General features: G+C 40.5%; 1 protein-coding gene across 1 annotated transcript in view; it reads left to right on the top strand.

Annotated features, from left to right (window-relative positions):
- The window catches only part of LOC140231338 (uncharacterized), a 157,559-nt gene that overhangs the window by 109,845 nt on the left and 35,300 nt on the right, over positions 1 to 12,414 (top strand). The window contains exon 14 of the mRNA XM_072311494.1: positions 129 to 5,585. Within this exon, the coding sequence (XP_072167595.1) occupies positions 129 to 5,585 (5,457 nt within the window). The remainder of the gene's footprint in view (positions 1 to 128; positions 5,586 to 12,414) is intronic.

The following is a 12,414-nucleotide window of genomic DNA, read 5'->3' as shown; positions in this document are numbered from 1 at the left end:
AAGGTGTTATTCTGTGTAAAATCATTTTGTTTCCTGCTCCTTTTCCACCTTGTGTATACAAGAGTGACAGTAACCCAAGTGTTTTAATTATAAACCAAATTGTTTTACCTTTTGTCCCATGATTGCAGAGAGAAGAGCTGACCATGGACCAGTCCAGTCCCATTGTTGAGGCAGAAGTTGAGAGAACCATGTCTGCAACCAGTTCTGATGATGTGTTTGCCACCCAGGATCAGGAACAAGAGAACAACAGCGATGAGAATGGTTTGGGGGTTGAGAAGGTGAATGGATACAGTCATGGCAATGAAGATGACAAGGATCCATCAGAGTCCCAAAATCCTGTCTTGAGAGTAGCCAGAACAGAGCACAAGAGACTTGGCAGAGTGGGTTCAGAGCTGGCTGCAGAATTTGAGGCATTTGTTAGCACACAGACATTAGACAATGACTCCATGCCATGGGCGGAACAACAGAAGGTGTCCAGCGAACTCATGGGGCTGCAGGAGACCTTCACACAGGAAGAGTTAGCTGCCCTCAAAAATTATGCCGGTGGGAGGCGTGTGGAGGTGCTGACCATTGAGAGGCAGTTTGGGGAGAAGCTTGGAATGAGGCTGAACATCCAACGCACACAGTGTGAGGACAGTGTAACACAGAATGTGCAGATCAAGAGTGTCCATGAGGGCGGGGTTGCAGAGAGGGCTACGGGAGGGTCTGGTGGGTTGGCTGCAGGAGATGAGATATTGGCCGTCTCCAACCAGATCCTCAACAATAGACCTTATCTTGACACTGTCCAAATCCTGTCCAATCTACCACTAAAGGTGAAAGTTGTAGTTGCCAGAGCGGAGGAAGAGTCTGAGGATGACGATTCGATGGGACAAAATTCACCCGTGTCTGAGTCCAACTCCAGTGGAAGATCCAGCTATGAGGAGACAAAATGGGGGGAAGAGGACATTTGGAAAAGGATAGAGAATACAAACATGGATTCAGTTCTTGGAGTCTATCTCAGTCCTAAAAGTACCAGCTTGCAAATCAATGATAAAAATGGGCATACTTGGAGTGATAAAAGTGAGGAAATCTGGCAAAAAGTAGAAGGAAAGCATAATGTTGATGCTTTGAACAAAAAGGAAAACGTTAAGGTGAACTTTGTGAGCGATGTCAAAAGTCTCCCAGTTTCACATCTCTCTCCAAATTCCAAGAAGCACAAATCACACTTGAGATTCAGCAGCAGGAGCCCAAGCCCTCGTACTCCTGCCATGGGTGATGACACGTTGTCCAGAGATAGTTCCCCAACAGTCTCATTCTCTCTTGATCTCACCGATGAAAATGAAGAGGACTTGGAGGACCTGCTGATGTTGGAAACGGAACCATTGAGTGAACAAGAAGAAGAAGATATTGATGCAAGGGAGGGGGATGCCCAGAAGTCTGTTTACTACACACCTCAAGAGACACCAATCACATCTAATCTCAAGTACATGAAGTCATTGAAAGTGGATCTTGATGATAGCTTGTATCAGACACCAAGTGAGAATTTTGGATCAAAGGATACTGTCGATGAAGGCCTTGAGTCAAATGATCCTCCTGTCACAGATATTGATGACTTGCTAGCATCAGATGATGGTTATATGGAAACAGAAGAATCCGAGTTGCCAAACAAGTCAGAAATCTTGCCAAAATCTGAATCAATCAGCCCAAAGCAGGATTCCAAAGTAGAACAAACTGTGAAAAAGACTGACAGAGATCCTTTTGTAAATGAAGCAAAGGGGATAGTAAAGTCATCACCTGTCATCTCGTCATCAAAGCCAAAGAGTGAAAATATTGTTTCTAAAGTCACAGCTCCAGTTTTGTCTACAAGCCCACCATCCTTGAAGACAACCTCTCCAAAGTCATCACCTAGCGATTCATCATCTTCTTCACCGTCATCAGCTGAGAGCAGCCCCAGAAGCTCACCTGATCAGTTAACCTCTCCAGCAATCTCTGTAGTCAAGAGAGACAAGGCTAATTTGACTCCTGTTTCCCGCAGATTCAGGTCTTCAAGGGTCGACAAAGACGTTTTCAAGCAGAGGAGAAATATGTTTGAAGCAGCCAGCAAAGATGCTTCCCCATTGCCATCTGTGCAAACAAAACCAAAACTTCCCACCAAGCCTGAAACAGCATCTAGATGGGTACCAAAAGCTAACTCCAGTGCCAATCAGTCAAAGACACACAAAGAGCAAACAAATGGCAATAAGTCCCCTGATATTAACTCATCTACAACATTGATTCCAAAGCAAAATGAGACATCAGCTTCTAAGCTGGAGGCTGTGCAGGTGAAATCAAATCTTCCAAAACCTGACAGTCCTAAAGGTGGGAAAGAGCATGAGGAGTTTGGAGCCGACATTCGCGCCATGTCTAGTCTTGCTTCTAGCATGGAACATCTAAATGAAACAAAGTCAACCACTGATTCTTCAAATCCTCTGGCTTCCACTGTAGACGATATCTTTGCATCTGCTATGAATGATGCTTTGCAGGACACATCTTCTGAGGTTATCTGTCTTGGTTCTGAGGCTAGTCATGCAGAGTTTAACGTCAGCAACGACTCCAAGATGGATGTGCCGGTGATGAGACCACCTACTGGATTCAGAGATGACTCTTTTATTGAGCCTTCCCAGTCTCAGATGCCAGAACTTGACAGCGATGAGGAGGGTGATGACTGTCCTGACATGGCCTGCGTCAGTGACACAGAGGAAGAGTCACCAAGCCCAAGAAGAGATACAGGGAGCAGGGACAATATGGATTGTCAACCTAACTGGGATCATAGAAAGGGAACTGTCATCAAAGTTGTGTCTCCAGTTGTAGCTAGGAGTAAAATCAGCCAAAATCTGTCTGGTCAGAAGAAACTGATAAAAGCTGAAGCACTCTCCTTTAATTCTGATGATTCTAGTGCTGATGAGACAGAGAATGGGCAACGTAAGCTTTCAGAATCAGTGGTGACGTCATCTAGGATGCAGCCAGAGACTGTCAAGGAGAAGGTCACCTCTTCAGTCACATCCAGTGAGCAAGCTTTCCAGGGTCAGGGTTCTTCAGGGTCAGAAGCAAGTGACAGTCCAAGGAGCAATGGAGAACATACTGATTCTGTAGCAAGTGATGAAACCCCAATGTCCCCAAGACTACCTCCAGATGGAGATGAATTTCCTGAACAGATTACAAATTGTCCAAGTTCATCATCCAAAAATAATGCTGACATTTCAACTAAAGATAACATAGACAAAACTTTGATTCCTGCTGTTGAAAAGCTGAAAAGTCTGACAGTCAGTACAGATTCATCTGGTACAGCTGGTGCAGGCAACTCAGTTTCAGGTGGAAAGCCATCCCTCCCAAAAAAGCCAAATTTGACCAAGCTGAATCTGTCTTCCAAATCACAAGGTCCTCCAGTATCACCAGTTTCTCCAACAGCAAAAATGTCCCTTGCGTCCTTGTCATCCCAGACTCAAAGCAAGCCTCAACCAACATTTTTCAAAGATGTGAAATTGAAATCTACTCCAAAGAAGAATAATGATGATGTGTTCACATCACCACGTACTAGTCCAAAACTCGGAAGTCCAAAATTAGGTTTGTCTAGGTGGGGCTCACGAGACAAATCAGATGGTGATGATGATATTGTGGCCAAGAGAGGAGCAATGTTTGGGGAGGTCATTAAGAGAAGGACATCTTCGTCATCATCATCTACTGCCTCATCACCACCGCCCACGCCACAGAGAACCCCCTCACCCATTCATGCTCCTCGCAGCAGGGTAGAACCAGTCAAAAAAGCTGATTTGGAAAGATTTGTTCAAAAGCCAAACAAAACAGACTCCAGTAAAACCAAAGACTCATCAGTGAAAGAGGAATCAAGGATTTCACCTACTGCTGAGAAACCTCACAGCAAAAGGTTACTTCAACCAGATAAGGTGACATTTGATGACATTGACATGCAGCTGAAGGAAGGTAACATTAAATCAGACAAGGAGAGTACTGAGACTTCGCCCTCAGATGAACCATCAGTCAGTCTTAGGAAGACGAGCCGGTCCAAGTATGCTAATACAGACTCCTTCAATGATGGATCAGACAATGAACTGGATGGCAGTGAGGATCCAAGTACAGAAGGCCAGGACCTAGCACCTCATGCAAGTTCAATGACCACTGAATCAGAAGGAAGTGGGGATGATGTATTTATGCCTGCAAAGTCTGAAGCACCAGCTTCACTGAATGAAAAAAGTGTTAATGTACAAAAGACCAAGGTTATGGGACTTGGTAGTGTGGAAAGTACTGGACGAACAAAGAGTGCAGCCCCTCCATTAAAACCAAGCCCTACAATGAAACCATCAATTCTGGATACTATGAATACAGTATCCTCTTCTTCTCAAAGACTAAAAGGTCTGTCAGTCCCAAAGAAACTCTCAGCTTCTACCTCACCTGTAGGTTCAGCGGCACCTGCTAGCACATCAAAATTTGGTATTCCTTTGCTGTCTAGCACCAAGACAACACCAATGCTTCTTTCTACCAAAGCTGCCCCAGGAGCAGCCAACAATACCACCTCGGCTGGAAGTGAGCTCAGGTCAAAATTGGTGGCTAAAAAGTTCTCATGGGAAACAGGAAAGGAAAAAGGAGCCACAAATGATCAGAAACCAACTGGGCTGGTTTCACCAAATGTGAGCAGAACAACTGCCGACCTAAAGTCAAGTTTGGAAACTAGCCCAAAGAAGACTACTGGACAGTATAACACTACTGGCCGGGCAGCCATGTCAACATCACTTTCAAGACTCAGAGAAGAGCTGAAGTCTGCAGCGTCACGAAAGGAAAACTCAGGCACGCAGCCTATTACAAGCTCTGGTGCTGCCAGTCAAGAGAAGGCAGACATCAATAGCAATGTGAAAGATAGTATGTCAAAGCCTAAATTGCCCACCAAACCTGTGCTAACACGCAGGAACCCAATGGATAAAACAGTGTCAAAGATCAGTAAAAGAGTATCATTTGAGGGTGATGATACTCTAAACATTGTCCCAGGCTCCAAGTCAGATACTCAAAAGCAAGGCAAGACTAGCAACCCAGGTGAAGATGTCATCATACCTCAAAAGGCAAGTTCTGTTTCCATGCCCAAGACATTAGGAGCATCTTCAGACAGGAGTAAGGATGACAAAAATGCTCCTTCAGTACCTTCTTCAAGCCTTCGTAAGCCAGAAGCACCAGTGAAAAGCACCCTCCTCAGTAAGCCAGACTCTCTACCTCTGAAACTGTCCTCCAGCACCTCTGGCCATACTGCGCAGACTTCTGTGAAGCCCCCAGTACCAAGTTCCAGACCTCCGGTGGTCACCCGGTCACCAAGAACCACCTTGGCCAAACCTACAACCCCAATATTTGTAAGTGATGCTGACATCGAGGATGATGATGATGAGGATGAAGAGGAGACTCTTAATGACAGGGACAGTGATGATGAGGCTGTGTCTCCTCCTGCTTTGCCCAAGATGCCACCACCACCATCGTCACCATCAAGGGTGAAGAGTCCTGTCTATCATGATGTCTCAGCAGATATCCTCAGTAGCCTTGATCCAGAGGAGGGTGTCCTGGAGATAAGAGTGAGTTTATGATCCTCATCATTCTCATGTCTTTCTTTGCCTTTGTATTCATGAGGTTTTCTTACATTATACATGAAGCTTATTTCTTTGGACTTGGCATGCTTGGAATCAGAAAACTAAGACAACTTTCTGAATGAAACAGTTTTTCAAAAGAGTTGATGACTTACAGTTTCAGTGCATAATATGTCGCAAAGTCACAAAAATGTTGTCTTTGCTACATTGTTGCAGCAATTAAAACAAATTACATTTTAATTTATCTGATTTTCATGGAAAAGCTATCTAATACATGACATAATGATCAAAATCAGTTTGTAAATTCAAAATTAGTTCCCATTGTATTCTGTGCTGTAGCAATATGAGGAGTACTGACTTGATGCCAGTCATTTGACTAAGATGTTTTTAAGTGCCAAGGGAGCCCATGCTGGATGATTTATTGAATTTCATGCACTTTCAATGATATGACACTTTTCTGTCATTGTCTTTGCCCATAGCAACTTCTCTGAGAATAGATTCTCAAATATTGTTAAAAACTTGCTGTCTAATCCTCGAGAAAACAAAGCAGAACAGAACAGATGTTTTGAAAACTGAACAAAGAAAACGAGACAGAGAGAGAGAGTGCGCCCCAATGAATCTTGTGAGATACACTCGGGGAAAAAGAGAAATCCATGGTGTGCCTCAATCGTTGACCTGGATTCAATTATTAGTGAGCCCTCTGTTGGCGAGTTGATATAGATGCCAGATGTGATTCATGTGAAACTAAATTTATGGCATGAAGCTTTTGCCACGGGCAATTGGATGCATTGCATAGACAAACCTTTGCATGCATTTTACTTCTGCGAATCTTTGCTCCTTGCAAAATTTGTGAAAGTTTCATGCACGTAAAAAATCATGGAAGACTGTATGTGGAGAGAAAGGGAGTAGGAGTGGCAATCGGAGGATGAGCAGTGGGAGGAAAGAGAGATTGGAATTCATGCTCATGGATAGAAGTTTTATGTAGGAGTAAGCAATAGCCTATTTGATTACTGATGTAGACATCAATGGCGGTGAGCCCTCTGTAGGCAGATTTCTAAAATGGCTTTCTGTGCCATCTAGAAAGACAAAACAACATTACGTATGAAATGCTAATGACACAATAAGCATTCATAAGGTATTGTTCTGCTTTGGTAATCTTTGTGGTTGTTGCGCATCTTGGTTCTCCACTCAGTGTTGTTTGTCTTTCTGTCTGTCTGTTTGTTTGTTTGTTTGGTCAAATGATGATGACATAGTGCAAAGTTCGTCAAACAAGCAAGAGGAATGTCACCTCCCTTTGTCCCATGGTTAGTTTCTTCCCACCCAGATATTCTGAATATGGGCATCAAAACTGGTATGATGGGAAAAGGCCAATTATAAAACACATGTGTAACTTCTTTCTTTGGAATGAATACCATAATTCATCATCATCCTTAGAAAGAAACAAGTTCAACTTGAAAAATCATTAATATGACTCAGCATGATTCGATATCAACATTTGATGTACACATTGTATTAGTCATGAACCCTGGAATTGCATTTTACCTTGAACTAAGACTAGGTAGACTCAAACTGTGATGCTTGTTAACAAGAAAATCTTTTTTCTATATTCTCTCCTTTTCTTTTTAAAGGGATCTTACAGTTTTGGTTGAGACCTAATTTCAGGTTTCTAACATTTTTTGGTGAGATAATGAGAAACCTCTTAGGAAATATGAAAGAGCATGTAATTCTATGAGGAATTCAACGTTTATTTGATGAAAATTGGTTTTGAAATGGCTGAGATATCCAAAAAAACAGCGATTCTAGTGTGTGGGACCCACACTTTATTACAATCGCTTAGTGTTACTTTGTTTTTGAATGTTTCGGCCATTCCAAACCCGATTTTCATCATATAAACTTTGAATTCCTCTTAAAATGGTATGCTCCGTAATATATTATAAGTGTTTTCTTGGTATCTCACAAAAAGTTTAAAGCCCAATTCTCATGTCCACCAATACTGTACTATCCCTTTAAGTTTGCACCTTCAAAAAGTTTTATACAGCACACACACACATACACAGTTTCTCAAAATAAATTACAATTGGACTTTTTGCATTGAGAACTTTCAAAATAAACAATCTAAATGCTGTTTCAAGGCATGAAACTATAACTTATTATCTACATCGTGCAGAAGCATCCGTTCAATTTGGTTCATGATCACAGAGAAATGTGGATCTTTGTAAAGCATGTCATGGGTCTGTTTCTTCCAAGTTAAGTATTTGGATACTTTCGGCATTCATATGAATGAAAATATTTTGCTCACAACTGACAGGACATCTAACAAATTCTTTGCATAACATTATACCAACATGTACATTGTAAATAAGTAAATGTGTAAATTATGTAAATATTATTGTTAATGACCATCTTGATGGAAAAATAAAGAGAAAAAAAGAGAAAAAATTAACAAAAAACAGGAAGCTAAAGAGGAGGAAGAGCTCAGTCCAGTCTTCTAAGAGTTAATAATGTGATATCTTTCTTTATTCATTCATTTTCACACCTTACCAATGTTTTCTAAACTCAGAAGTCTGCTTCCTTTTTTATATATTTCATTTCTAATTTAAGGAATTTTTAGTCGCAGATGAAAAGAAACAGTCACTTTTTCAAAGAAGATATTTTTGTTCAAGAACACATTAGGCAACTTCACAGTTTTAGGCGTAAACACAATGGACAACGCATCTTAATGGAGGGAAGGGACTTCTGACATGCTGTACAAAGACCCCATTTCTCTGTGACCACTGAAGCAAATCAGATTGGGTTTTCTATAAGATGTAAGTAATAAGTTATAGCTTCATACCCTGAAATTCCTTTTTGCCATTTTGATTGATTTGCGATTTCTAAAGTTATTTTTGCCAAAAGTTAGATTGATTTTTTTTGTTGTTGTTGTTGTGGGGGGGGGGGGACATACGGTACACACTGTCATGATAGAAACAATGTGGTGTAGGCTGTGATATTTATTGTTGTTCCGACCTTCGCGGGTTGGTATTTTATTCATTTATTTCCTGTACTTGATAAGGTGTACAAAACATGACATGAACAGCTTCTATATTCATATTCCTTTCCATTGTGTGATTATTTCCAAGGGACATTTATTGTTATGATCATTTGCCATCAGGATGTGGCAGGGATTCAATCATCGTGGCTAAACGTGTTTGCAGACTTTCAGAGAATTCTCAATTTTGTGGTCGATGCTGTTATGTCAAATTTAAAGTCATCTATCACCAGATAGTTTTGTTTATAGTGCATTTGATTCATTTGTAACTTGTTTTGACAGAGCTGTTTCAGTTTTGTGCACAGTGCAATTTCATAAGAAATAAGAACAGATGATTTTAAAGTAACAAGCAAATATACTAGAATTTGTGATATTATATATGATATGATATTGGAAAAACAAAATGTTCAGCTGCAATTCTATGGAGAGAATATGTACAGATATAAACGCCAGAAGTCATTTGCACATTTAATCCCTCACTTTATGGAATTTGAAGAGTCATGTACTAATCCTATGGAAATCATAGAAGATACATGAGGTAAAGAATGCTGATACAATCTTAAAACATTGACGATGACAAATACACTTCAGTTGAAATTTGAAGACCTGGTAGCATAGGGATATCATGTAATAGAAAGGCTGGCCCACCTCAGATGTACAACTGTATTAAAAAAAAAAAAAAAAATCCTCTTGAGAAATTGTATATAGCTTTGTCACTGATCTCTATGAAAGTACAACCACAGCGGAAGAACCTCAATAGGAGTTGAACATTACTAATGAGGGTATGCTTTGATGCACATATTCACTGGTGGGCAATTCTTTTCTAGCAGGCCTTTGGTAGTCGTGGTTTTCGAATGTACCTCAGTTCACTGTCAAGAAAGCAATACATGTGTGTCTTCCATCCATTATAAGTGGAGTGTCTAATGGGCCATAGAAATCAACAAGTGATTAAAACCACAATGCTTTCAATTGCAGTCTTATCACCACAAAAATGAATCATCCTTGTGAAATAATGAAGTCTGGACTTGTCGCATGTTGTTTGGGTATGCAAGTTAGTGTACATGTACCTTGATACTAGTATTTGAATGAAAGCAAGAAGGGCATAAATTTTGTGTACAATGTACATTAATTCCACTCATAATCTTACACAAATGAGTGCTTTAAAGGAATAAAATTGTGGTAATATCTTACTGACTTTTTAAAATCCAAGTGAAGGAACTTTTATGATTGTTTCACGGTCGGGGGGGCATCTACCAGGAGGTTAAATGTATTTTTTGTAGTAATTAATATGATTTGCTTTTGACAATTTTTCAAGCTGCCCATGTATGTTGTATGATATTTGAATGTAATCAAGAAGAGTACTGTTTTTTTTTTTTTTTTTCCAAAATAAAGGTAGTAACCAACCAAAAGTGCCAATGATAATCATATGGTCAGCACTGTAAGGATATCATGTCACTTTCTCATTAAGAAAAAAAAATTATATTTGAGCATAGCTTACACGTAGGGGAAACTAATATAAAGTTGCTACTTACAGTTGCTACCCTACTACTTGATACCAAGAAAACTGGAAGAAGTCCCTTTCTCCTCTTCACTGTGTTATAGAAACAACTTTCTCTTCTCATGACATGATGAGAGGGTTGAAGATAAAGGTGATGACCTCATCACATCTGGTATTCCTACCAACCCTCAGAAGGCTCAGCCAGTCTCATAAAGACATTCCCAGACTGGTATACCATCCTCCAGCCACCAATAGGAGGAAACGGGATAGATATAGCTTTGACTGTGGGAGATGAGGTTCATACATGTCACACATGTTTGCTCAAGTGTTGATTGATACAGTCATCAACTAGGAATACGATCCCTTGTGCTGCAGAGCTCTATGAATGGATGAGTAGAGGGTAGGGTGGGGTTGGTCTCTTCCAGAGGAATGGAATGTTACATGGCATCCTCCCTACATCATCCCCTAGCAATGCAATAACATCCTCCAGGAATAGTGCCTGCATCACTTGATACCAAGCCATGGATGGAGAGGAAGACGAGAGATGGAGAATTTCTTGCATATGCTGTCATGGTTTGAGATGTTGGCTCAGAGACAGACGGAGATGAAACCTGATGTCTTCTCTCTTCATGGAATCATCACTGGTAAAATAGATTCAAATGCTCTTCTTTCTGAGCTTATTTCTGTGGACAGAGATTGGTTGTTAAACATCTTTCATCTGTCGTAATGTTACAAACACAAGACCCCATGAGAAGACTGGATGTTTAATGTCATTTTGCTGGAGTACGTGCTTGGCATAAAAGGGATCATATCTGCATCACGGAAGTCAATGTGTGATCTGTGCACTACATCTTCATGTCTTCAAGTCATCCTTTGAATGCCTGGGAGTAAACTTTTTACTGCAGTGCTTTGAGAATATGCACTCGTGAAAAATATTCCATCACCATTAATGCCTTTCCTACTTTGTGAATATACCTTTTCATTTGTTGCTGCCAAGGAGAATATTTTTTATCTTGTATGTAGCAATCATCCCTTCAACAGTCTAGAGATATGACGAGGAGAAAATTGCTGGATACAAATGAATCAGGCATGAATTGTGAAACTTCACAGAAGATACATGGATGTTATTTACACACTTGTGTTGGTAGACTTCACAAGTCAAACTTGAAAATGTGAGGACAGTAAGTCTTGAACTGAGGCTACCATTACTGTCCATTAAAGTACAGATAGAAGATGCAAATCTCCATATAATTACTTAATTCTTGAGAAAAGTAACCCTTAGTATAAGTCTCCTGTAGCAATAGCTGAAGCTAGCTCTCCATCCTGTGTTAAGACTGATGTGGAGACAGATTACACCTCCCAGGAAGGTGTATTTCTTGTCAAAGAATAAATCTTTTGAGATTATCTGGATGAATACATCACCCTAAAGGCACAGCTTGTGACATCATGCATACAGGTTTACTGGTGAGTGCATTCCAAGAAACCCCTCCCTTGTTTCCTCTATATATCCCTCAGTTCAAACTTTCACTTGGTTTTGCATTCTGTCTTTTAGGGTAGGCTGCATTAAATACCATCTTTCCCATGTTTGAAACATGTCGCAACACCCACTAAACATGTTTGCAAAGATCTTTAAGATCGCCTCTCTCAAGTTGTTGCGTTTATCATCTCTGTCGCAAGTCTCATCTCTATTGCTAGTCGAGAGGAAGGCCTTGTCATTGCACACCTCCATTGCACTGTTTGACTTGAGGAGCAGAGATCATGTATTTGGTGTGGGTAGGTCTGGGGCCTGTCTTATAAAGACTTGTGATAGAAATCAATCACAAGTTTTTTGTGTGCTGCAATGCAAGTTGCGATTGATTTGGGGACTTGTGATTGATTTGAAGGCTTTATAAGACGGGGCCCTGACCTGTAAACGCGTATCAAAACGTTTTTGCATTTATCATCTTCACAGAAACGCGTTTCTGGTTCAAACACATTTGAGATCACACTTTTTGGCGTTTCAGAAAACATTTCTAACAACATAATCAAAACAGATTTTACGTTTATCATCTGCCAAAATATTCCTGACAGTTGTTTGGAAGCCTTTTTTCTATGTGAGAAGCGAGTTGATAAATGCACCTATATAGGCATCTCTGAAACTCAGATGATTACCCACAATGCCAAGCATTAGTTGTAGCCAGTATTAATTGATCATATCAGTATCAGACCATTAGTGCCTGTTATAGCTGATGGGACACATGTCGCTAAAAGGCTGTAGTACTCATTTGCAGAGTGTCATGGCCTTCTCTAAT

Source organism: Diadema setosum, chromosome 7 (assembly GCF_964275005.1).
Source record: "Diadema setosum chromosome 7, eeDiaSeto1, whole genome shotgun sequence".
In the NCBI taxonomy this organism is placed as follows: domain Eukaryota; kingdom Metazoa; phylum Echinodermata; class Echinoidea; order Diadematoida; family Diadematidae; genus Diadema; species Diadema setosum.
Note: the sequence above shows the minus strand (reverse complement) of the source record. Positions and strands in the feature narration are given on the sequence as shown.